We start from the raw sequence: 23,847 nt of genomic DNA, 5'->3' as shown, positions 1-23,847 counted from the left end.
TGGCATATACTACAGTTACCACACCTCAACACATCAATCAGATGATATATTTAAAGGGATTTGTCCGGTTTTTGTACTTAAATTGCTATTGTGAGTAGGATTAGTTCTTCTGCATCTCATCCAACGCCTCTTTTGCTGGTTCCAAAATGTCATTTTAAAGCTGGTAATGGAGGCTTGAGCCGTTGATAGCATTCTAATTCAGTTATTAATGAAGTTATTAGAAAGAAAGTAAGACACACAGAGAAAGAGAGAGAGAGAGAGCTTGTGTGAATTAGGCTACCTCTGTGCGTCCCTCAACAGTGTTCTGCAGCAGCGTCTCTAAACTGCGCTGTTAAAACCTCACTAGTGAGAAATGTAGTGTATATACTTTTGGAAAATCGTCTGTCATGTTGTTGTCCTGTAATTTCTGTTATAACAGTTAACTATGCGAAGTGATATGGAACTGTAATGCAGTCAAGAGAGCTGCCTGGAACTACGTTTCCAAGAAAAAATTCCAGACCACAGAACGTTCGTCAGCCAATTAGATTCAAGCATTCAACGGCCCCATAGTATATTAATAGTTCAAATGTTTTCATGTATACAAGATAAAATTTAAAAAAGGTAAAAAATTATTCCAAAGTGGTGATTTGAGGACCCTAGCGACCTGATGGGCCCATATGCCTGGCATACTCTGCACCCCATAACAGTGCCCCTGACAGCAGCCTGCCCCAGGATTTAACACTATGGGACAAAGAACATTTTCTTTCACTGTCAAATCAATTCAAGTGACCTTTATTTGTATAGCGCTTTATACAATACAGGATGTGTCAAAGCAGCTTTACAGTGTCAAACAGGAAAATAATTTGTCAATAATGCAAGAAGATGATAACAAAGAGTCATTTTTTCTAGATAAAGTCAGTTTATTGATGATTAAGTGATGTCATCATCCAGTTCAGCTCTCTTCCAGTAGTGTCTGTGCAATCAATTAAGTGTCCCCAACTAAGCAAGCCAAAGGTGACAGTGGCAAGAAAACTATAATATATTTAGTTTTTACTTGTATAGTTGTAGTTTTATTACACTGCATTGATTGTATTGTACACACTTTTGGTGCTAGAAAGGTGCTTTATAAATAAAATATATTTTTACTGTCTTAGCCTGCATCTTTGCTGATGGTCTCTCTGTCTTACAGTACACAGGGACCGGAGACAGAGAATGACAGGGAATGATGTTTATTCGACACAGGCAGAGGTGAAGGAGAACAATGGTGAATCAAACTGAAGAAGTAAGGTGAGCAATGGGTGAGGATACGGTGCAGGTGTCTTGGGAGGTGAGATGATCCGAGAGGTAGGAGCTTGAGACGATGGAGGATGATGACACACACACACATGATGGGAACAGGAGGACACTGGTGATCGCTGGAGAGAGGTAATAAGGTATAAGGTTAGTCTTTAGAGTTAGCAGGTATGTTTGACCTAGTTGCAAACGAGACCGGACAGTGACTGCGTGTGTGTGTGTGTGACTTTTGAGTGCTGGGGAAATTGCAGGTAGATGAGGAGCAGGTGAGTGTGATTAGTACTCAGGTGATGGCGTGCAGTGTGATTGGGTGGTGTTGGAGGCTGTGACAGTACCCCCCTCCCCACGGCCCGCTCCTGAGGGCCAAGGACGCCGACGTCGTGGTGGTCTTCCTCTTCCCCGTGGAGCAGGTCTGTCAGGGTGATTGGTGTGGAAGGTCTCCAGCAGGTTCGGGTCCAGGATGTCGTTGCGTGGGACCCATGAGCATTCCTCTGGACCGTAACCTTCCCAGTCCACTAGATACTCAAGTTGTCCACCACGGCGTCGGGAATCCAAGATCTCGGGAACCTCGTAGGCAGGACCATCGTCCAGGATGAGTGGAAGGGGGGCTTCAGCTGCGGCTACGCCAGGCTCTGTGGCGAGGGAGACAGAAGGATGGTGAGGTTTGAGGAGTGATACATGAAACGTGGGGTGGATACGATACTCAGGAGGGAGGTGTATGTGACTGGGTTGATCTGCTCTGTGATGGTGAATGGGCCAATGAATCTGGGACTCGGTTTGCGGCATGGTAGACGTTCTCTCGGAACCAGTAGTCGACGGATGGTATGTCTGAGGGTTCACCTGACCAGGGAAAGAGCGGGGGCTTTTAGCCGAGCACGCACTGGAATGGAGTGAGTCCGGTGGAAGGTTGGCGCAGGGAGTTCTGTGCGTACTTGGCCCACCCCAGGAACTGGTTCCAAAAGTCCTGGTGGCCATGACAGAAGGTACGGAGGAAGCGACCAATCTCTTTAATTTCCTCTCCGTCTGCCCGTTTGACTGAGGGTGGTATCCAGATGGCAGGCTGACGGCCACACCTAGGAGGGAGTGAAAGGCCTTCCAGACTCGGGAGATGAATTGGGGACCTCTGTCGGAAACGATATCCTCAGGGATGCCAAAGTACCGGAAGACGTGGTTGAACATTAGCTCCGCGGTTTCCATGGCCGTGGGTAGTCCCTTCAGAGGAATAAGACGGCATGATTTAGAGAATCTATCAACAATTACAAGAATACATGTGCAGCCTTTTGAAGCGGTAGGTCTGTGATGAAGTCCACCCCTAGGTGTGACCATGGACGGTTAGGAACGGGCAGAGGGAGGAGTTTGCTAGATGGTAGGTGACGGGGACTCTTCGAGATGGCAGATTCCCTACATCCTTGCACGTACCTTCTGATCGGATGCCATGTTGGGCCACCAGAAGCGTTCCCTCAGCAGCGAGAGGGTTTCATTGACTCCCGGGTGGCCAGTGCCTAGTGAGGTGTGAGCTGAGTGGATGAGTGGAGTGCACCGTGTCCTGGTGATGTATTGCAAGCCCGGTGGACAACCCGGTGGGGTGTTGGTGGAGGAATTGGAGGAGGGCAGAATCTCCGTTGACCAAGCGATTGGGCTGACAATTAATTTTTCTGGGATTACCGCTTCAGGTTCCTCCAGGTTTTCTTCAGGAGTGTAACAACGGGATAAGGCGTCAGCCTTGACATTCTTGGATCCGGGCCGATAGGAAATTGAGAAATTAAAGCGGGTAAAGAATAGAGCCCATCGGGCCTGCCTGGGGTTAAGCCTCTTGGCCATGCGCAGATATTCAAGGTTTTTGTGGTCTGTGAGTACTAGGAAGGGGTGTTTGGCTCCCTCCAGCCAATGCCTCCACTCCTCAAGCGCCAACTTGATGGCTAAGAGTTCGCGGTTGCCGATGTCGTAATTAGCCTCCGCCGGGTTGAGCTTGCGGGAAAAGAAGGCACATGGATGGAGTCGGCTGGGATTCCCCTGCTGCTGGGAGAGCACCGCTCCTACCCCTGTGGTGGAGGCGTCGACTTCCACGATGAATGGCCTGTCGGGATCGGGGTGGACCAGGAGAGGAGCGGTGGTGAAGGCCTCCTTCAGGGAATTGAATGCCTCCGTGGTGGCTGGGGTCCAGGACAGAGACTTGGGCTTATTTCGGAAGAGGCTGGTGAGAGGAGTGGTGATGGAGCTGTAGTCTTGGATGAAGCGGCGGTAGAAGTTAGCGAAACCGAGGAATTGTTGGAGTTCTTTTAGGGTAGTGGGTGTTGGCCAGTTCCGGATGGCATCCACCTTCCCCTCGTCCATCCGGATGCCACTGCTATCGATGTTGTAGCCAAGGAACTGCACTGAGGGCTGATGGAAGGAGCACTTCTCTGCTTTCAGATAGAGTTGGAACTCTCTCAGGCGTGGCAGTACCTCCGCAACGTGGCGTCGATGTTCCGCTAGGCTCCGGGAGTAGATGAAGATGTCATCGATATAGACTAGGACGAACTTGTGGAGAAAAGCCCACAACACCTCACAAAATAAATCAATAAACACAGAGACCACGTTGACTAGACCATATGGCATAACAAGATATTCGTAGTGACCAGTAGGGGTGATAAAGGCTGTCTTCCACTCGTCCCCCTCACATATTTGGATGAGGTTATACGTGCTGCGGAGGTCCAACTTGGTGAAGACAGTGGCACCACGGAGATGTTCCAGGGCTGCTAGGACGAGAGGAAGAGGGTAGTGGAATTTTACGGTGATATTGTTGAGGGAGCGATAATCAATACATGACCGCAAGCCTCCGTCCTTTTTCTCCACAAAGAAGAAGCTCGAAGCAGCAGGGGAAGTAGATGGACGGATATAGCCTTGCGCCAGTGCCTCCTTGATGTAATCCTCCATGGCCTTCTCTTCCGGGATGGAGAGGGGGTAGATCCTTCCCCTTGGCACTGGCTCACCCAGAAGCAGATCTATGGCGCAAGTCCCATGGCCGGTGTGGAGGCAGCTTGGAGGCCCGTTTGGGGCAGAAGACGTCACTGAAGGGGGCGTAACCTGATGGGATATTCACCGATTGTCTTTCAACTGGGCTCTTAATTGAGTTGATATAGACAGGCAGTGGTTCTGGGAGAGGAGTGGATGGAACTGGAAATCCGGACAGACAGCCTTGGAAACAGCAATCGCCCCACTTCAGGACTTCGCCTGTCTTCCACGAGACTACAGGATTATGCTGCTCTAACCACGGGCGCCCTAATATCACGTCAGCGGTGGATTCCTCCAGAACCAGCAGATGAATCTTCTCCACATGAAGTAGCCCGATCTGAAGGGTCAGAGGGCCGACACCGCAGCGAACTTGTCTCCTTCTTAGCGGTTTTCCAGTTATTGAATGGCTGACGCCGTTGCCGCGGTAGTGCGGTTGAGCTGACAGCAGAGGGTACCAGAGATGAAGTTGCCGGCTGACCCAGAATCAAGGAGTGCATGAACTGGAAGGGAAACATCAGCGGAAGTAAGTGTCACAACAGTGGTGAGTGGCTTCATCTGATACTTGGGAGGGAAAATGGCACTCACCATGGGACGAGGAGGGTCCACCATGGGTCGAAGCGGATGGATAGTTGAATGAAGCGTTCGAGCCCGATGGTGTCCTCGTATGCAGCGAGAGATGCAACCGCACTCGAGGATCCAATCCTTGACGGTAGGTGGTCAGCAAGGCTTGTTCATTCCATCCACTTGTGGCCGCGAGAGTCCTGAACTTCATTGACAGTCATTTTTCCTTGTTTTATATTATAAAGTTTCTCACCAATGGATGAATCCCAGGCGGGTCTACCGAAAACTTCTCGGAAGTGGTCAACAAAGCTAGAATATGACTGGATGACAGAATTATTTTGGGTCCAAATGGAATCGGCCCATTGTAGTGCTTTACCTTGCAACTGGGAGATTAGGAAAGCTACCTTCGATCGCTCGGCGGGGTACAAGTGCGGTTGCATCTCCAGGACCAGCGAGCATTGGAGGAAAAATCCGCTGCATTCCTCTGCCGAACCAGAGAAGGGCGCCAGTTTGGCCATGGGGCTGGCGTGCACGGTAGGGGAGGAAGAGGTGGCGTTGTTTCCGGAAGTGCTCGCTGGTGAAGGGGGTGATGGAATGCTGGTGATCGTCCGACGCAACGTGTCAATGAGGTCCTGGAAGGGGTCCGTGAGGCTCATGCTTGTGTCGATTGGTCTAGGTCCAGTCTTCTGTTACAGTACACAGGGACCGGAGACAGAGAATGACAGGGAATGATGTTTATTCAACACAAGCAGAGGTGAAGGAGAACAATGGTGAATCAAACTGAAGAAGTAAGGTGAGCAATGGGTGAGGATACGGTGCAGGTGTCTTGGGAGGTGAGATGATCCGAGAGGTAGGAGCTTGAGACGATGGAGGATGATGACACACACACACACACACACACACGATGGGAACAGGAGGACACTGGAAATCGCTTGAGAGAGGTAAGTAAGGTATACGGTTAGTCCTTAGAGTTAGCAGGTAGGTTTGACCTAGTTGCGAACGAGACCGGACAGTGACTGCATGTGTGACTTTTGAGTGCTGGGGAGATTGCAGGTAGATGAGGAGCAGGTGAGTGTGATTAGTACTCAGGTGATGGCGTGCGCTGTGATTGGGTGGTGTTGGAGCCTGGCGTGTCTGTGACATTCTGTGACTTGCATCGTCTTTCATTTTCTTTACCTTTTTTTGCATCAATAACTCAGTTCTGTTTCCTTTTCTGCAAATACTCTGCTCTGTGCTCTGGTTCAGCATCCCTGCACTGGCTGTAAAGTAGTAATTTGTGCTGAATGTTTTAAAGTCAGTGTAAAGTGAATTCTGAGAATTGTTTCTAAACACATTATAAATGTTAAAAATGCATTGCAGAAACATGTTACAAAGACTGAACTATGTAGTACTTAATTGTGTAGTTAAACAGGTTTTCAGCATTTTCGTGTTCAGAATTTTTGGGGCGAGGCTAAAATCATGACTCAATGACGAAACGCAGTCACTGAGCATGGCCCCTCCCCTAACACTATAAGACATGTGTTCGACTTGAAGCAGCACTGCACAGACTGATTGGTGTGCGACATCAAAGTACAGAGCTATAGAGAGCAGACGGCTCCTCATGCTTTCGAATCGCTCTCGTGTCATACACTGATCGTTCTGCACAGCCCTGCTTCAAATCGAACACATCTAATAACTACAGCACAGTAGTTTTCCTGATCAATCTCAAGTTACTGCCGTTCGTTACTACAGCCTAGAGCAGGGGTCTCCAAACTTATTTCATTCAGGAGATACTTTTTTTTTTAAATTGAAAGCAGCTGAGAGCTACCATCGTTATACAGTGCTTAACTCTCTTAAATAATGTATCAATCCAAACTGTTATACACAATGTTGTTAAAATTTTCTGGAAATATAAAAAAAAGTACTGGTACACACACTTAAATAATTTTACCAAGTTTTATGACGAAAGCCAACAAATAAAATTAGCAGCACTATGCACTTTTTATTTGCCTAAACAGTGGAATAAAACATTAAAAAAATCATGGCCAGATTTTAAGCTAACAAAAAATATTCATAACATGTTTTCTACTGACATGTATTACAAACCCGATTCCAAAAAAGTTGGGACACTGTAAAAATTGTGAATAAAAACAGAATGCAATAATGTGGAAGTTTCAAATTTCAATATTTTATTCAGAATACAACATAAATGACATATCAAATGTTTAAACTGAGAAAATATATAATTTTAAGGGAAAAATAAAGTTGATTTTAAATTTCATGGCATCAACACATCTCAAAAAAGTTGGGACTAGGCCATGTTTATCACTTTGTGGCATCCCCTCTTCTTTTTATAACAGTCTGCAAACGTCTGGGGACTGAGGAGACAAGTTGCTCAAGTTTAGGAATAGGAATGTTGTCCCATTCTTGTCTAATACAGGCTTCTAGTTGCTCAACTGTCTTAGGTCTTCTTCTTCTCTTTATGATGCGCCAAATGTTTTCTATGGGTGAAAGATCTGGACTGCAGGCTGGGCATTTCGGTACCCGGATCCTTCTTCTACGCAGCCATGATGCTGTAATTGATGCAGTATGTGGTCTGGCATTGTCATGTTGGAAAATGCAAGGTCTTCCCTGAAAGAGACGACGTCTGGATGGGAGCATATGTTGTTCAAGAACTTGGATATACCTTTCAGCATTGATGGTGCCTTTCCAGATGTGTAATCTGCCCATGCCACATGCACTCATGCAACCCCATACCATCAGAGATGCAGGCTTCTTTAGTCCGGAAGACATGGCGTCCCAGTTTTCCAAAAAGAACTTCAAATTTTGATTTGTCTGACCACAGAACAGTTTTCCACTTTGCCACAGTCCATTTTAAATGAGCCTTGGCCCAGAGAAAACGCCTGCACTTCTGGATCATGTTTAGATATGGCTTCTTTTTTTTGACCTATAGAGCTTTAGCCGGCAACGGCGAATGGCACGGTGGATTGTGTTCACCTTCAATGTTTTCTGGAAGTATTCCTGAGCCCATGTTGTGAATTCCATTACAGCAGCATTCCTGTATGTGATGCAGTGCCATCTAAGGGCCCAAAGATCACGGGCATCCAGTATGGTTTTCCGGCCTTGACCCTTACGCGAGATTGTTCCAGATTCTCTAAATCTTTGGCTGATATTATGCACTGTAGATGATGATAACTTCAAACTCTTTGCAATTTTTCTCTGAGAAACTCCTTTCTGAAATATCTCCAGTATATCCTCAGCCCATCTTGACTTCTGAGAGACACTGCCACTCTGAGAGGTTCTTTTTATACCCAATCATGTTGCCAATTGACCTAATAAGTTGCAAATTCTGTTCCTAATATGTACATTTAACTTTTCCGGCCTCTTATTGCTACCTGTCCCACCTTTTTTTGGAATGTGGAGCTCTCATGAAATCCAAAATGAGCCAATATTTGGCATTTCAAAATGTCACTTTCAAAATTTTGATATGTTATCTATATTCTTTTGTGAACAAAATATAAGTTTATCAGATTTGTAAATTATTCCATTCCTTTTTTTTTACCTCCCAACTTTTTTGTGTCCCATTTTTTGGAAATCTGGTTTGTACATTCAAATAACGCTCTCATGACAATCCGATTCCAAAAAAGTTGGGACGCTGTAATATTGTGGCAAAAAAAGCAATGGAATGATTTACAAATCTCATCTTATATTTTATTCACAATACAATATAGATAACATATCAAAAGTTGAAAGTAGACATTTTTATCATGCCCAATATTGGCTTTTTGGATTTCATGAGAGCTACACATTCCCAAAAAAGTTGGGACAGGTTAATCAGAGGCCTGAAAAGTTAAATGTACATATAAGGAACAGCTGGAGGACCTTTTGCAGCTTTTAGGTCACTGGCAACATGATTGGGTATAAAAAAGAGCCTACTCAGAGTGGCAGTGTCCTCAGAAGTCAAGATGGGAGAGCATCACCAATTCCCCCATGCTTTGGTGAAAAATTGGAAATATCAGAAAGGAGTTTCTCAGAGAAAAATTGCAAAAAGTTTGAAGTTATCATTCTTCAGTGCATAATATCATCCAAAGATTCAGAGAATCTGGAACAATCTCTGTGTGTAAGGGTCAAGGCTGGAAAACCATACTGGATGCCCGGATCTTCGGGCCCTTAGACGGCACTGCATCACATACAGGAATGCTACTGTAATGGAAATCACAACATGAGCTCAGGAATACTTCCAAAAAACATGGACTCCACCGTGCCATTCGCCGTTGCTGGATAAAACTCTATAGGTCAAAGAAGAAGCCATATCTAAACATGATCCAGAAGTGCAAGCGTTTTCTCTGGGTCGAGGCTCATTTAAAATGGACTGTGGCAAAGTGGAAAACTGTTCTATGTCGAATCAAAATTTGAAGTTCTTTTTGGGAAAACTGGGACGCCATGTCATCCGGACAAAGAGGACAAGGACAACCCAAGTTGTTATCAGCGCTCAGTTCAGAAGCCTGCATCTCTGATGGTATGCGGTTGCATGAGTGCGTGTGGCATGGGCAGCTTACACATCTGGAAAGGCACCATCAATGCTGAAAGGTATATCCAAGTTCTAGAACAACATATGCTCCCATCCAGACGTCGTCTCTTTCAGGGAAGACCTTGCATTTTCCAACATGACAATGCCAGACCACATACTGCATCAATTACAACATCATGGCTGCGTAGAAGAAGAATCTGGGTACTGAAATGGCCAGCCTGCAGTCCAGATCTTTCACCCATAGAAAAAAATTGACGCATCATAAAGAGGAAGATGCGACAAAGAAGACCTAAGGCAGTTGAGCAACTAGAAGCCTGTATTAGACAAGAATGGGACAACATTGCTATTCCTAAACTTGAGCAACTTGTCTCCTCAGTCGCCAGATGTTTGCAGACTGTTATAAAAAGAAGAGGGGATGCCACACAGTGGTAAACATGGCCTTGTCCCAACTTTTTTGAGATATGTTGATGCCATGAAATTTAAAATCAAGTTATTTTTCCCTTAAAATTATACATTTTCTCAGTTTAAACATTTGATATATCATCTATGTTTTATTCTGAATAAAATATTGAAATTTGAAACTTCCACATCATTGCATTCTGTTTTTATTCACAATTTATACAATGTCCCAACTTTTCTGGAATCGGGTTTGTAAAAGGATGAATCAGAATGATGAATTAAATTTTATCTGCTCCATAAACAGTTCCATGTAAGCTCAACTCTTAACACTTCTGATAACAAGATAGGCTATTTTCCATTGACCGGTTAAGATTTACAACAAAAATCTGGTCTGATTTTGCATTGGTCTGAACCATAGACTGTATAAAAACAGGTCTGAACAAAACTATGGCAGACTGAATGAATTTGTAAATCCACAGTTTGACAGCAGAGGGCGCTTATGAACTGCAGAACAGAGCTGTTTCCACGGTAAGCTCTGTAAACAAAGCTGCACTGCACTTCTAAACACTGCTTTATTATGCATTACACAGAGGAAAGATGGAAAGCAAATCCAACGAAACTTTTCTGAAGACATTCGGTTTCCTATTATGCATTCACACAAATAATGAAATCATATATTCTTTCATATAATTTCCCTCAGCAGTCTGCCTTCAGTCATTTTTTTCACACAAAACGAAATTACTCCACGTGTTGTGCCTGTGTGAGACTCTTAATAGCTTTGATTAAAGCTGAACTGTATTTACTGTGAGTTTTTCAAGTTGCGATAATCAAATACAGGTTTAATAATAATTAAAATAACCTCACGGTGATATGTCAGTATGTCTTAGCGAGCTACTTCTAATCAGGCTGCGAGTTACTTGTAGCTCGTGAGCGACATGTTGGAGACCCCTGGCCTAGAGGTTGCTAGCTAGCTATGCCTTCGTCATGTAAATGCATTATATCTGGTTGCAATAATTTACAAAACAGCTTGGTCTACTCATTTAAATAAGCTGCAGAGGAAGACACTAGAGAGAGACAGCAGCTTTTCCGTGAGTGGGCGTGGTTTCAGTGCCGCCAGCGGACACGCCCCCAGCGTTTGAGAGCAGAGAATAATACTGCTTATTTTTTCCAGATTTTGATAGCTTATTTTAACCACTCAGCATTTTTATCATCAAAAAAATTCTTCGTGGTTAATAAATTAATAAGTGATTTTACAAACTCATAACAAACACATAACACACACTTAATAACAAATCTACATGGACTTTAAAGACAGAAGACAGGGAAAGGAAACAGAGGCTAGTGGACGTGCACACAACAGCACCACTGTTAAAAACAGTAGGGCCACACTGTTGCATGTACACTAGTACTAAAGTTTCCTTTTCTTATATACCATCAGTGTCTGATAATTACATTTTTTTGGTTTACTTTGAAATTTAAGATGTTAACTTTGATTATACCCTTTATCCGTACTTGAGGCCAGCTCTAAGTAATCTCTCTCTTTGGTCAGTGCTTCAGTCTTCTCCTGTAGGTTTTCTATCTGCAGGTTAGCCATCTTTAATTCATAGCACCTTTTTTTCTTTCAGCTGTGCAGAAGGCGTGATGGACACACCTATCAATAATTTTATAGATTTTAGTAAGAGTACTGTATCATTTCTATGATGCTGTAACATATAACATATTATGTCACATAGGGGAGAAATATTTTCTGTTAAGTTAAAAACCAAAATGTCATCATTCCTGAGCAACAAGAAATAATGTGCAGAATTTTAAGACGGTGTCAGATTTCAAAAGACGATAATGGTGGCTATTCTAGATTAAGCTGTAGATTTATCATTACATCACTTTCATCAGCCATATTATGTTGTAATTAATAAAAACTAAATTTCATTTCAGCAGGACGGTCATTAGAAGTTTTAGGTACCAATCAAAAGTAATCACAATTTTAGTTTATGTAACATCTCACCCTGGCCTGAATTGCTAAGAAATGGTTGTAAAGGATCAGTCCACTGTAGCAAATATTCAGAAAATCAAACTAAATTATATTAAACACCTCGACTGATAATTTTGAATACAATCACAAGACACCTAATTAAATATATCTTCTTACCTGTATCAGTGACTGGCATTTGCTTCAATTTGTTTCCTCTTTATTGCCACCACATTTAGAGCAAATGTGTGAGCTCCTCAATTTCTATAAAACACCATCACTTTTTTAGCATTATCAACTCCACAAATTAGTCAGTAGTCACAAAAATATCTTCGCTGACATACAAACACCTAGATACAAAGATAGCATTTTTCATGTACACACGCCTATGATGGCAGGATTGTATGTTTCCTCTGTTAAAATTGAGAGAGCAGGATCACAGTTTCAAGTTAAATAATGTGGAGATCCCATGAATTTATGAAGCTTATTAATGGAGAAACATTAAAGTTAATACCAGACACATAGAGGAGAACACTTTTAAGAAGAAAGATGAAAAGTCGATTCAAGAGGGTCACACGTCTAAAGAAGGAGACAAAAGCAATGGATCAGTATGTTTGGTAAGAAGATTCTCAAATGCATTTACTCAACCAGACACATCAATATTTAGTTAAACTTTATTTCGATAGTCCACTTTAGACATTTTACTAACTATAAGTAACTTTGTAACTACATGTCAACTAATTCTCATTAATTTGCAACTATACGTCTACTAACTCTCAGAGTAGACTCTTAGGGTAGGTTTAGGATTAGTATAAGTTTACAATAAGTTGACAAAGAAAGTGTTAGAAGATATTAAGCAGACAGTCTACTAATACTCTACTAACTGCTAGTTGACATGTAGTTACAAAATTACTTACTGTTATGGTGCGTTCACACCAGACGCAAATGAAGCGTTAAGCGCGAGTGATTTACATGTTAAGTCAATGCAAAGACGCAAATAGACATCCTGCCACGCGAAAGACGTTTTGGGCGTTTTGACACGCGAATCACGCGAGTTGAAAAATCTGAACTTTGGCAAAATTTCGCACCGCGTTAACCAGTCAGGAGCTTGCTCTAGTAGTGACATGATTACGACGTAGCGAGTGGAGGGAAAATCCGAAACAACATGGAGGACAAAGTCATCGTTGCTGTATGTGGATACCCAGAGCTGTATGATACTTCTTCATACTTTTACAGAAACCGGAATAAAAAGGATCTTGCTTGGAAGAAATAGATTAATTGAATTAAGACCAAAGATTACCTGTTAGAGTTACCCAAAACAAATTATATTTTATGTTTAACCAGTAAAGAGACATCAGAGCCAGCGGCAAATGTCAGAGGGACTAGCCGAGTCGAGACTGCTCTCGTCGGTAACATGAGAACTGAGCTCCCGCTTTATAAATAAACCGCATATTTGAGTTTAAAACAACTACATTCTGGCCTGAAATACTTTTAAAACTACATTTCATGACATGAAAACAGTAATATATTATCTGAATAAATGGTGGTTCAAATCACAATGCTGCGTGAACTTAAATCGCAGAAGCCCCTCCCATGACGTGAATTCGCATCTGTTGTGAAGTTAATTTCATGCGTGAATGAAGCGAATAAACTCAAAACGTTCAAGCGTCCAACTACGCGTGAATAGTGGGATTTATTCACGCAAGTTCACGTCTGGTGTGAACGCACAGTTAGTAGAATGTCTAAAGTGGACTATCGAAATAAAGTGTTACCCAATATTTAGCTGTTGAAAAGTTTCACTGTGTGATTGGATGTGCTTCATTTACAGGTAATAATCCCTCTCGGACAGCGGCTGGATGGTATGAAATTTATGTGCTATAAAACCAGTAGATACATTTTCAGTTCATAACCATGTGTATTTAAAAATCTTAAACTATGGCATACTCTCCAGTTGGCTTTGCTGATTTTAATGGAGCGTTTTGGTTATGCCTTCACATTTTACTGGAACGAGGGAGTATATGATAGCAGGGAAAACAGCATAGAACAGAAGGCAAAAAATAGCAAACAAAATTTCTACTTTTTCTTTTATTTAATAAACTAACAAAAAGCATCACATCATTCAAAGGCTTTGCTTGAATAAATAAATAAAGATGGAGAATTGGATGGTCAGAAGCTAGAACCAAATTTAACAACTGACCGTCAGCTGATATCAAGAAACCCAGTGTGAAATGCTTTTATAAAATAATGTCAGGATATGGTAAATGTAATGATGTATAAATTTAATACATTTTACTAGAATAAAATTTTGCTACAATCACTATTTTTGCCAAAATGTTACACCTTTTCTGTTCTTATCAATGGTGAATACTGTAAATACAGTAAATTAAGTGGCCTCACTGTGTGGATCATAAAGTCTTAATGTTAAAAAATGCATTACTTATGTATTATACTGTATACATGTATTATGCATAAGATTTGTTTATACAGAGGATCTAATCTGATTTGTATATTAATATGGATTAAATCTTTTTTTTTATCTGGCAGTATGGGAGAGGAAGAATGAATGGAGGTTCAAAGAGAAAGAAGGTATTTAGGATGTTGAGTGTCAGGAATGAAGAAAATGGAAGTGGGAAGCCTATTTTAGAGCTTGTGGGAAAAGAAGGACTCAAAGTCATCTTGTTCCCTTGATCGCCCATCATGTAAGTCATGTAAATCCTGGGTCCTCTGTCATCAGTGACAAGTGGCATGCCTACCACATACTGTCGGTTCTAGAGTATGATCATCACCCTGTTAACCACAGCAGGTGGTATGTAAAACCACATTCAGGTGTACACACCCAGCATATTGACAGAGCCTGGAGGACATACACAGAGCAGAACTAGAGGCTTAGGAGGAACCAAACTAAAAGCATGCTATCTGATCACATCACTGTAATCGAGTAGTATGAATGGCTTGCTAGGAAACACTGTGATGGAGCCTTTGGTAGATTAATTCATGGCATTTCAAACCTGAATAAGTATGTGTGTGTGTGTGTGTGTGTGTGTGTGTGTGTGTGTGTGTGTGTGTGTTGTATTTTACAAAAAATCCAATGGCTGTGTGATGTTTTTATCCATCAGGCCATCTTTTCTTTGTCATGTCAAGCCATGTTAATAAAAATAAATGTTATGATTTCGGTATAACCTGTGTTGTGTCTGCTGTGATCCTTACAAAAGAAGGTTAAGCAATGGCCAACTTTTAAAGTAATGGATCATTAACCCGTTACCGGTCACCCCCCATTTTCAGCATGGAGACACAAATGACATACCCAAAATTAAAAGTTTGCTTCTCATGAGTCTTTTTTACTAGATACATAATCAACATATGTTCACAAAGCTGACATTTCAAAGTTTACTGTTCAGGAATCAAAATTACTCAAACTGTTATGATAATAAATATATATAAGCTCAAACATGAAACAAAAATAAAAATATGAAAAACATATTTTTTAAATGTATAAAACATTTTTTGATGTAGGATATGATTTTAGAAACATAATGAAGCTAAAGCCACAAGTCTACTAATGTTTCATTTGATATTTCAGAACATAATCTTAAAAACTGTGAATTTTATGAAACATTTTCTAAGACCATGTCATGTGTGTTTTTAGAGAAGGCTAATAAAAGGCTAATAAAATTGATTTATTACCCCTGTAAGCTCTCCTGTGTGCTATTATCTAATGGGGCAAACTGCCCCATTCATGATTCTATTGTTCTTATGAAACGAGCCTCTCACACATCAGTCAGGTATGAGACATAATCCGCATTATTCTTTTATCATTATTCTTTCATTTTTATTCAGCCATTATTAGCCTTTGTTCTGGTATTTCAAGGTTTGCCAAGACACATCGCTTCAATCCCAGTAAACATTACCCCACTATTATTTAAAGTCTTACTATAAAAATACAACAAAACATTTTCTTGCGACCTTACGTGAATTATGTTAAAATGCATTATGAAGAAGAACTGCACCTGCTATGTAACTCCATTAGAGCTAACGTTAGCATCAAGCTACATAAGGCAATTTATGAAATTATTAGTACACTTTTACTCAAAACTCACTTTAAACCACCAACAATTGTTTGTTATAACTTCCTTTTGCGATCTCATGTGGAATTTGGTCGTTTACTGTTGTAAAAATATGCTATTTATAGCCCTTTATATCGCTGCACAGATTAGCATTTCTGATGTACATTTTCAATATTGTTATAAAAATGCCCCAAATCTCAAAAAAAAAAAATCACATACAAACCATTTACCAGTGTAATCGTGTGTTTATTATTTGGATATTCCGTGGGTACAGAGGTTTCTCTGTGTTGTTGTGGTCAGATATCAACATGGAAGTGTGAAGGAAATGCATCACAGGATGGGACGGGGTGGGATATGATGCACAGTTATGATCGACAAGACACGGAGGAATCAGGTCTCTGTCGGCGGCAGCACAAACACAGATGAGTAAACACAGAAACAGCACTGGGGGTGGTTAATTATCATCAGATCGCGTAAATCAGTGGAGAATGAATAGAAAATATAATTCTGTCTGAAGAAATATTAAGTAAACATGAGTAAATATATCAATATATCTCCATGTATATGTAACTTTGGACTATAAACCCTTATTGACGCTGTTCAGTGAATCTATGTGAACACAAATAAACCGCAGCAGATGTGACTGAATATGAAAGCGTGGTGAATTTCTATTTTAAAAATTACTCATACATATTTATTATTTTGCATACCTGACATAAATTACTAAATTACTGTAACTGCAACAATATTTTATCAAAACTGTGGTCAAATATTGAAGCTAGAATCTTTAAACTTTCAACTGATGCCCAGTTTCTCCAGATCAAGTAAGAGAGTGTAATGTTTAACGTGCTGTTAAAGTGAAACAACAATAATCTGGGGTAGTCGGCGATCTTTGACCACAAAGGGGTTTTAATAAATGTTTTATTAGGGTAAATTAGTTCTTACTTTAGATGAATTCATGCAAAATGCTTAATTGTCATTAATTAATTGCTTTAATACTATCTTTATTACACATTGATTCCATGAATAATAAGTGTTCCTAAAATGTTTACAAAGACACTAATTTAGCATTAAATATGCATCAGTTCAATTTATACATAAACATTTATTTACTGTTAATTAATAACTTATTTTTTTCATGAACCATTAACAACTCGTTTAATACTGGTGTAAAATATATCACTTAGGTATAGTTAATAAGTTGTAAATAAATGATGAAAAAACATTATGTATATCAACTTTAACACTTAAATCAATTACAATTAATGTTAATTACAGTAATAATAATTGAAAAACTCACTATTTTATTATAACTTGTTAATCAAAGGGAATCTTTTAAGATTTTAAAGGGAATTTGGACAGAATCACTGTTTTACGGCTGATCACTGAGTCGTCCAGCGATTCTCTGAACGAGCCGCATAACATCAACTCTGCAGTGGATATTAAAATCCAAAGTATAGTGAAAACACTATTAATTAGCACACTAACAAGATCAACAGTTTAAGACATTAACTTTGTAAGCACAAAACACAAGATACTTCTCTTCTCAATATAAATAAGGCATTATTGGATAAATCTAAGACATATAAACTAATCTAACAAATGAACACGCATTCTCACAAGTTGCAGGAAGAGAGAAAGTGAGGAAAGAATGAGTTTGAGAGAATGAAAATGTGAATTCCCAAGTTTATAGTAATATGTGAAATTGCATAGACATGAACAACCATCAATCACTTAATTAACCCTTGCATTAAATTCCTCAGTGAGGTTAAAATTATATTAAATGCACCAGTTCAGCTAAATTCTGGAGGTACTTGCGTTGCCTTTGTAAGAGGTTTCCCCTATGTTGTCTGGTTGAAAGGGGTTTTCCAAGGTTGCTGATTGGCTGGAAGTTCAGTAGTCATTTGTATTGACAGCTTGGGAAACCAGTGGGTGGAGTTGTGGGCTGGTTGTAGTTTTAGGTGGGCACTCAAGGTCAGACTCGGAGACATAGCGTTAGGCAAAACTTAACTCAGAACACAAAACTCTCAACGGAAAAGAAAAGAAACAAAAGTAAAGAAATAGAAGTAAAGTTTGATGAGACTAGGTGGTATTTCTCCTCATGGTTTTGGAGGAGCTGGCGTGTAAGCCAGAGCACGCTTAAAGAGCGCTAAAATGCAGCGTCTAAATGGAAAAGGAAACCCTAAAAAGCTGGCATGACTAAAAAGCAATGACAAAGCAAAAGTTAAAAGCAAAATTTGATGGTGTCCTGAGTATTTAAACCGGGTTGTTAGACACATCCCAAATGGTGCCTTGACCAATTATAGCTTGGGGTGTTGCGATGTTTCTCCTCCCAATTCATAAATCAAATGTTATCTTATCAGTCACATGGTCCAAATTTTCCCACTATTGCAGAATATAATTTTGGACATGATTTCTATAACAAGAGTATAATACATTAGACAAAGAATTGATTGGAAGAAATGTTTCAAGCAAGAAGATTCAAACACATACATACTAAACATGAATATGAACCCTTAAGCTATTCAATAGGTATTAAAAAGACACACACAATAAGTGATTAGAACATCATAGTCAAATGTGTGGGTTACATACAAAATGCGAAGTTATGCATATCCTTTTTAGATGGTTTTAGTTGCATCTACATATGAAAAAGGCAGTCTCTCTGTCATTCTGTGAACGTGCGAGTGTGCTTTGGGAGGAACAAAAGGTCAAAAGGTCTAGAAGGAGCCTTGTCTTTGTCCTGGGTGGGGGAAAACAGTCCGAGGAGCTCGTGATCGTGATTACTATCATTGGTTTACATGTGGCAGTCATGCTGTGCATCTCTTTGACCATCAATCTTGCTTTATTGCCCCAAAATTAACAATCTTCTCTTGAGTTGTTAGGATCAGTGTGTTCTTTTGTGTTAATGTTGAAAGCTGCTCAAAGCTGCTAGTTGGTGGACTAGGAAATCCAGGAAATGTATAGAAAACACAGAATTTGGTAAAAATAAAACTAATTTTGATAAAAAAATATAACATTTCATAGTGCCTTAAAAATTTTATTTTTGTTAAACTTTTAACAAATTGCTGTTAAATTGTGTAAGTTTCATGATTTCAATTAATTAGACATGATTTTTGATTAATATTTATTCATTTATTCATTTGTGTTTTGCAAAGTTTGCTGCTTAAGCTGTTGTGGTGTTCATTCACATTGTTTCTATATTATTGTGTGGAGTGATCAGATGCATTTTAAGTAATTGCTAAAATCTTAATTGGCCAAAAAATACTTTTCACAAAAAATAAAAATACATGTTTTTTGATCCTGACACAAAATGACATTAATTGACTAATTTATATCAGCAGCACAAGTGAAAGTGTGAATGAGTACTAGTTAGGTTAATCACTATCATACTTATCAGATTTTAAGAGCAGACTGATTGCTATAAAAGGAGTAAAGAAGCGCTTCCAATCATTGTGTTCTTGTTAGCAATGGTTACCTCCAAACAAACACATGCAGCCATCATTGCTTTGTTTCAAAATGGCCTCACAAACAAGGAAATTGCTACAAAGAATATTGCAACTGAAAGTTCCATTTACCGGATCATCAAGAACTTCAAGGAGAGAGGTTCAACTGCGGTGAAGAAGTCTTCAGGACATTCCCAGAGTGTCCAGCAAGCACAAGGACCATTTCCTTCAGAGGAGTCAGCTACGGAATCGTGTCACCAGCAATGCAGATCTTGCTCAGGAATGGCACCAGGTTGGTGTGAGTGCATCCGCACGCACAGTGAGACAAAGAATTTTGGACAATGGCAGCAAAGAAAAACGTGAAAGGACAGACTGAAATTCTGCAGGAAGTACAAGGATTGGACAGCAGAAGACTGTTGCAGTTATTTTCTCTGATGAAGCTCCCTTCTGACTGTTTGGGACATCTGGAAAATCGATTGTTCAGAGAAGAAAAGGTAAACACTACCATGAGTCCTATGATGTGCCGACAAGTGAAGTATCCTGAGACCATCCATGTGTGGGGTTGCTTTTCAACCAAGGGAGTGGGCTCTCTCATAATTCTCCCCCAAAACACTGCCACAAATAAAGAATGGTATCAAAATGTCCTGCAAGAGCAACTTCTTCTAATGAGCAATTTGGTGATGATCCGTGCATTTTCCAGCATGATGGAGCACCATGTCACAAAGCAAGATTGATAAACAAGTGGCTCGAAGATCATTACATTGAAATTTTGGATCCGTGCCCAGGCAACTCCCCGGATACAGAACCTGTGGTCAGTCCTCAAAAGGCAAGTGGACAAGCAGAAGCCCACAAATTGTGATCAACTCCGGGATCCGAAGGCAAGAATGGATTGCCATTAATCAGGATTTGGCCCACGAACTAATATCCAGCATGCCAGAGCAAATTGCAGAAGTGTCAACACTGTAAATATTGACTATTATTCTTTGCCAATAAGAGCCTTTAAAACTTATGATATGCATATCATTGTTTCTTTCAGTATACCATAGAAACATGGAAAAATAATCTACAAATACTGAAGCAGCAAACTTTGCAAAACACAAAATTTATGTCGCTGCCAAAACTTTTGGCCATAACTGTAAGCACAAAAAATACATCAAATCATTATCCAGAAATTAAAAATGAATATTATAAATATTAACTATGGTCAACCATTTAACCAGCCTGACCAGTCAAATGACTGTTAACTAATGCTGAGGTCTGAGGATGTCCTCATATGAGCACACTAGTATGAATGAGGCCTGTGTGAATAGGATATATTTCTATGCTCCTACCTCCTCAGCGCATTGCTTGGTCATCTTTAAAATAAAATAATCAGATTTTCAGTACACAAACAAGCTAATTGCACATATTCATAAAGTGACTGTTCTGTCTCTGTGAATATTACACATTTGACCCGACTGACAAGATCAGAATAACAATAAATGTGCACAATACTTTTTTATTGAATAATCAGTTTAATACAAAAAGGATACAGCACATAATGTGATATACAGAACAAACAAACGAATGTGATGTGGACTGTTGCTGTATGTTTTTGTAGGTTGTCTGGCTGTATGGTGACAGAGGAGGGATGTTGTTATGTGTCTTCAGCTCTGACTTTAAACCCCTCACACTTGAGAGAGCTGGATCTAAGCTATAATCACCCTGGAGATTCAGGAGTCAAGCTACTCTCTGAAAAACTGGAGGATCCAAACTGCTCACTGGATAAATTCAAGTATGTCGAGCAGGAAGAGGTTTTAGGTTTTATTGTTTAAACGTTTCGGTGTCTCTGGGTATATTTATATGAGTCTAGAAGTTTTTAGAGGATGCAGCAATATATTTAGGATATAAAGAGCACAAGTCTTCTTTTTTTAGTCTTCTAGTAAAATCTTAACTAAACTGCTCAAACCAAAAAAATGAACAACAAAACAGTACTTTACAGTACTTTAACTCACCCCCTAACTGGCCTCAAAACAGGAGAAAACACAACAAAAATGGCAGCCACCTTCCTACAGCTTCCATAAAAGGTAGAAACAAACATTTTCAAAATGATAACTTGTAAAAGAAGGAACAAAAAAAGCCCTGACTTTAAAGGGGGCATCGAATGCCCATTTTCCACAAGTTGGTATGATTCTTTAGGATCTTCATGAAATGTCTGCAACATACTTTGGTTAAAATTCCTCAATGATTGTGTAAAACAACACCCTTTTTACCTTGTCAAAAACAGCTCTGTTCACAGGGAGCCGTGTCTCTTTGAATGATAATAAGCTACCGCTCCCAAGCAATCATCCTGAGTACCCTAGCAACTGCATAGCAACATCTTAGAAACCATCCTGAGTACCCTAGCAACCACCCAGAACACGTTATCAACCGCAAAGCAACCACATCATGTAGTTTAGCAACCACCCTGAGTACCTTGTATAGCAGTGGTTTTCAAACCGGTCCTGCAAGCACCCCTAGCACCTCACATTTTGTATGCCTCCCTATTTCTAACACACATTTCAGGTCTTGCAGTCTTTACTAATGAGCTGATTATCAGGTGTGATAGGTAAGGGAGACACAAAAAATGTGCAGTGCTGGGGGTGCTCACAGGACCGGTTTGAAAACCACTGTTGTATAGTAACTGCATAGCAACAGCAATTTGTTTACTGACTGAATGTGACGCTGTGTGTGTTTTCTAGTGTGGATCATGGAGGAGAATCCAGGATTACAGCAGGAATAAAGAAATGTACGTCTACACACACTCACACACACCTACACACACAATTGTTTTTATGCATTGTGGGGGTCACCTGTCAGAATTGCTACATAATGGGAACCACCCTTTCATATGATCCTACAGAACTAAAAAAAAAATAATGTGACAAAAACTAAAAAGCCTGTTTCCCTCGCTTCAGATTGCAAATATTTCACTACAAAAGTTATAAACCTGACGCAGTGGTTACTTGTGGGGACATTTCAGGTATTGTGTATATCTGGGGTCTGCCAAACACACAACCAGTTTTTGGTCATTGTAGGGATTGAACTCACACTCATTTAAACTGACTTCAACACATTTTTAAAGCAGTTTGTAAAAAGACAATCTACTTTTGAATAGAATAGGAGCTGCATTATTTATAGACGTTTTATTTAATACAAAGTAACATTGCTAGCAAAAAGCATTTTCGGTGGGCGAATGTTTGCGGTCTATGTGGAAGCATCCATAGAAATGTATTGTTTTAATCCAGTGTGTCATCGCATCCGATATTCATTTCGTTTTTTCACACTTAGAGTGGAAAGGCCTTTATAGTTACAGAACTGTACTGTCATTTTGCATTATTTGATCAAATGCAACATTTAAGTCATTGCCATCTTTGTTGCTGTTGAAGGATCATAAGATATAAATTGCTTGTTTTTGTGAACTTACATTGTCAAACATTGACATTCGCAGGTAAAGTTACAGCAGGAGGCCACATCTCTCTTGCCTCCATTGAGTTTGTACAGACCCCTACAGCGTGTGTTGGGTTTGGTGGTAGGTAATTGAGAATGAATGGGGTAAAGTCACGTGACAGGAGGCAATGCCTCCATTGCAAGATTGGATATGGTTATGATCTGCTATTACTGGTTCACACGATAAATCATTCCGCACCCACAAATTAGTCTGAATGAAAAAAATAATGGGTGTTAATAGGAGGAGTAGTTAAAAAGTAAACAAACCTTCAGCTCAGAAAGCCTTGTGGGCAGCACGCCAACATATAGAGCCATTGTGCTACAGGCATCTTGAGTTCAAATCCTGGCTCGAGGACCTTTCCTAATCCCGCCCCCCTCCCTCTCGCTCCCATTTCACTTCCTGTCAGCTCTACACTGTTCTATTTAAATAAAGACAAAAATGTCAAAAATAAACATTAAAAAAGTAAACAAACAGCTCACCCATTTACAAATCACCACTTTATGTCAAGTCAAAATCAAATTTAAGATTGAAAACATAATCTGTGGCGGGTTTTAAGTGAGCAATCAGCTCAGTGAAACTGAAGGTGCATCTTCATGTCTGTGACCAGTGTTTATTGAGCTTTGATGTCTGATGAATGAACAAAAGTTGACTATTAAAGGAACAGCCGAACATCAGTTCACAAATAAAATATATTGTTTAAATTGATGTATTATTGCTGGCCAATATGGCCTAAAATTTATCACGATAAAATTAGTTTATATCAGTCGATATCGATAATTATCACAATAAATTTCTAATCTTTATTTCTTTTAAGTTTAAAGGCAGATTTTGCTCCTAAGTGAAAGTTGTAGAAACCAGACTGTCAACTGTGGTTTTAAATTACTCTTTATGGTCAGAACATGACAAACACTTCACATTTCTAAATTCTTAACACTTTTCCAGCCAGTTTAGTCTCTGCATGTTTTAATGATAACTATAAATCATGAAGCAGGTTTGTGTTCCTGACTTTGACACGCATCTTCAGCACAGTTTGCAGTGCAGGCTGCAATACTAATAATATTAAATTTTCTTGTCTCTTAGAAATGCACATTTGACCGTAGCTTGAGTTTGGATGCAGATGTAAGTTGATGTTCATTATCAAAAACAGTAACATCTGTAAAAAT

General features: G+C 40.1%; 1 protein-coding gene across 1 annotated transcript in view; it reads left to right on the top strand.

Annotated features, from left to right (window-relative positions):
- Positions 1 to 22,345, top strand: part of LOC109065257 (protein NLRC3-like) — a 35,021-nt gene extending 12,676 nt beyond the window's left edge. Inside the window, 2 exon segments of the mRNA XM_042746876.1 lie at positions 20,816 to 20,989; positions 21,936 to 22,345. Coding sequence (XP_042602810.1) covers positions 20,816 to 20,989; positions 21,936 to 22,113 — 352 coding nt within the window. The 3' untranslated portion in view covers positions 22,114 to 22,345.
- Positions 22,346 to 23,847: the final 1,502 nt, after the last annotated feature.

Source organism: Cyprinus carpio, chromosome A4 (genome assembly GCF_018340385.1).
Source record: "Cyprinus carpio isolate SPL01 chromosome A4, ASM1834038v1, whole genome shotgun sequence".
Classification (NCBI taxonomy): Eukaryota; Metazoa; Chordata; class Actinopteri; order Cypriniformes; family Cyprinidae; genus Cyprinus; species Cyprinus carpio.
Note: the sequence above shows the minus strand (reverse complement) of the source record. Positions and strands in the feature narration are given on the sequence as shown.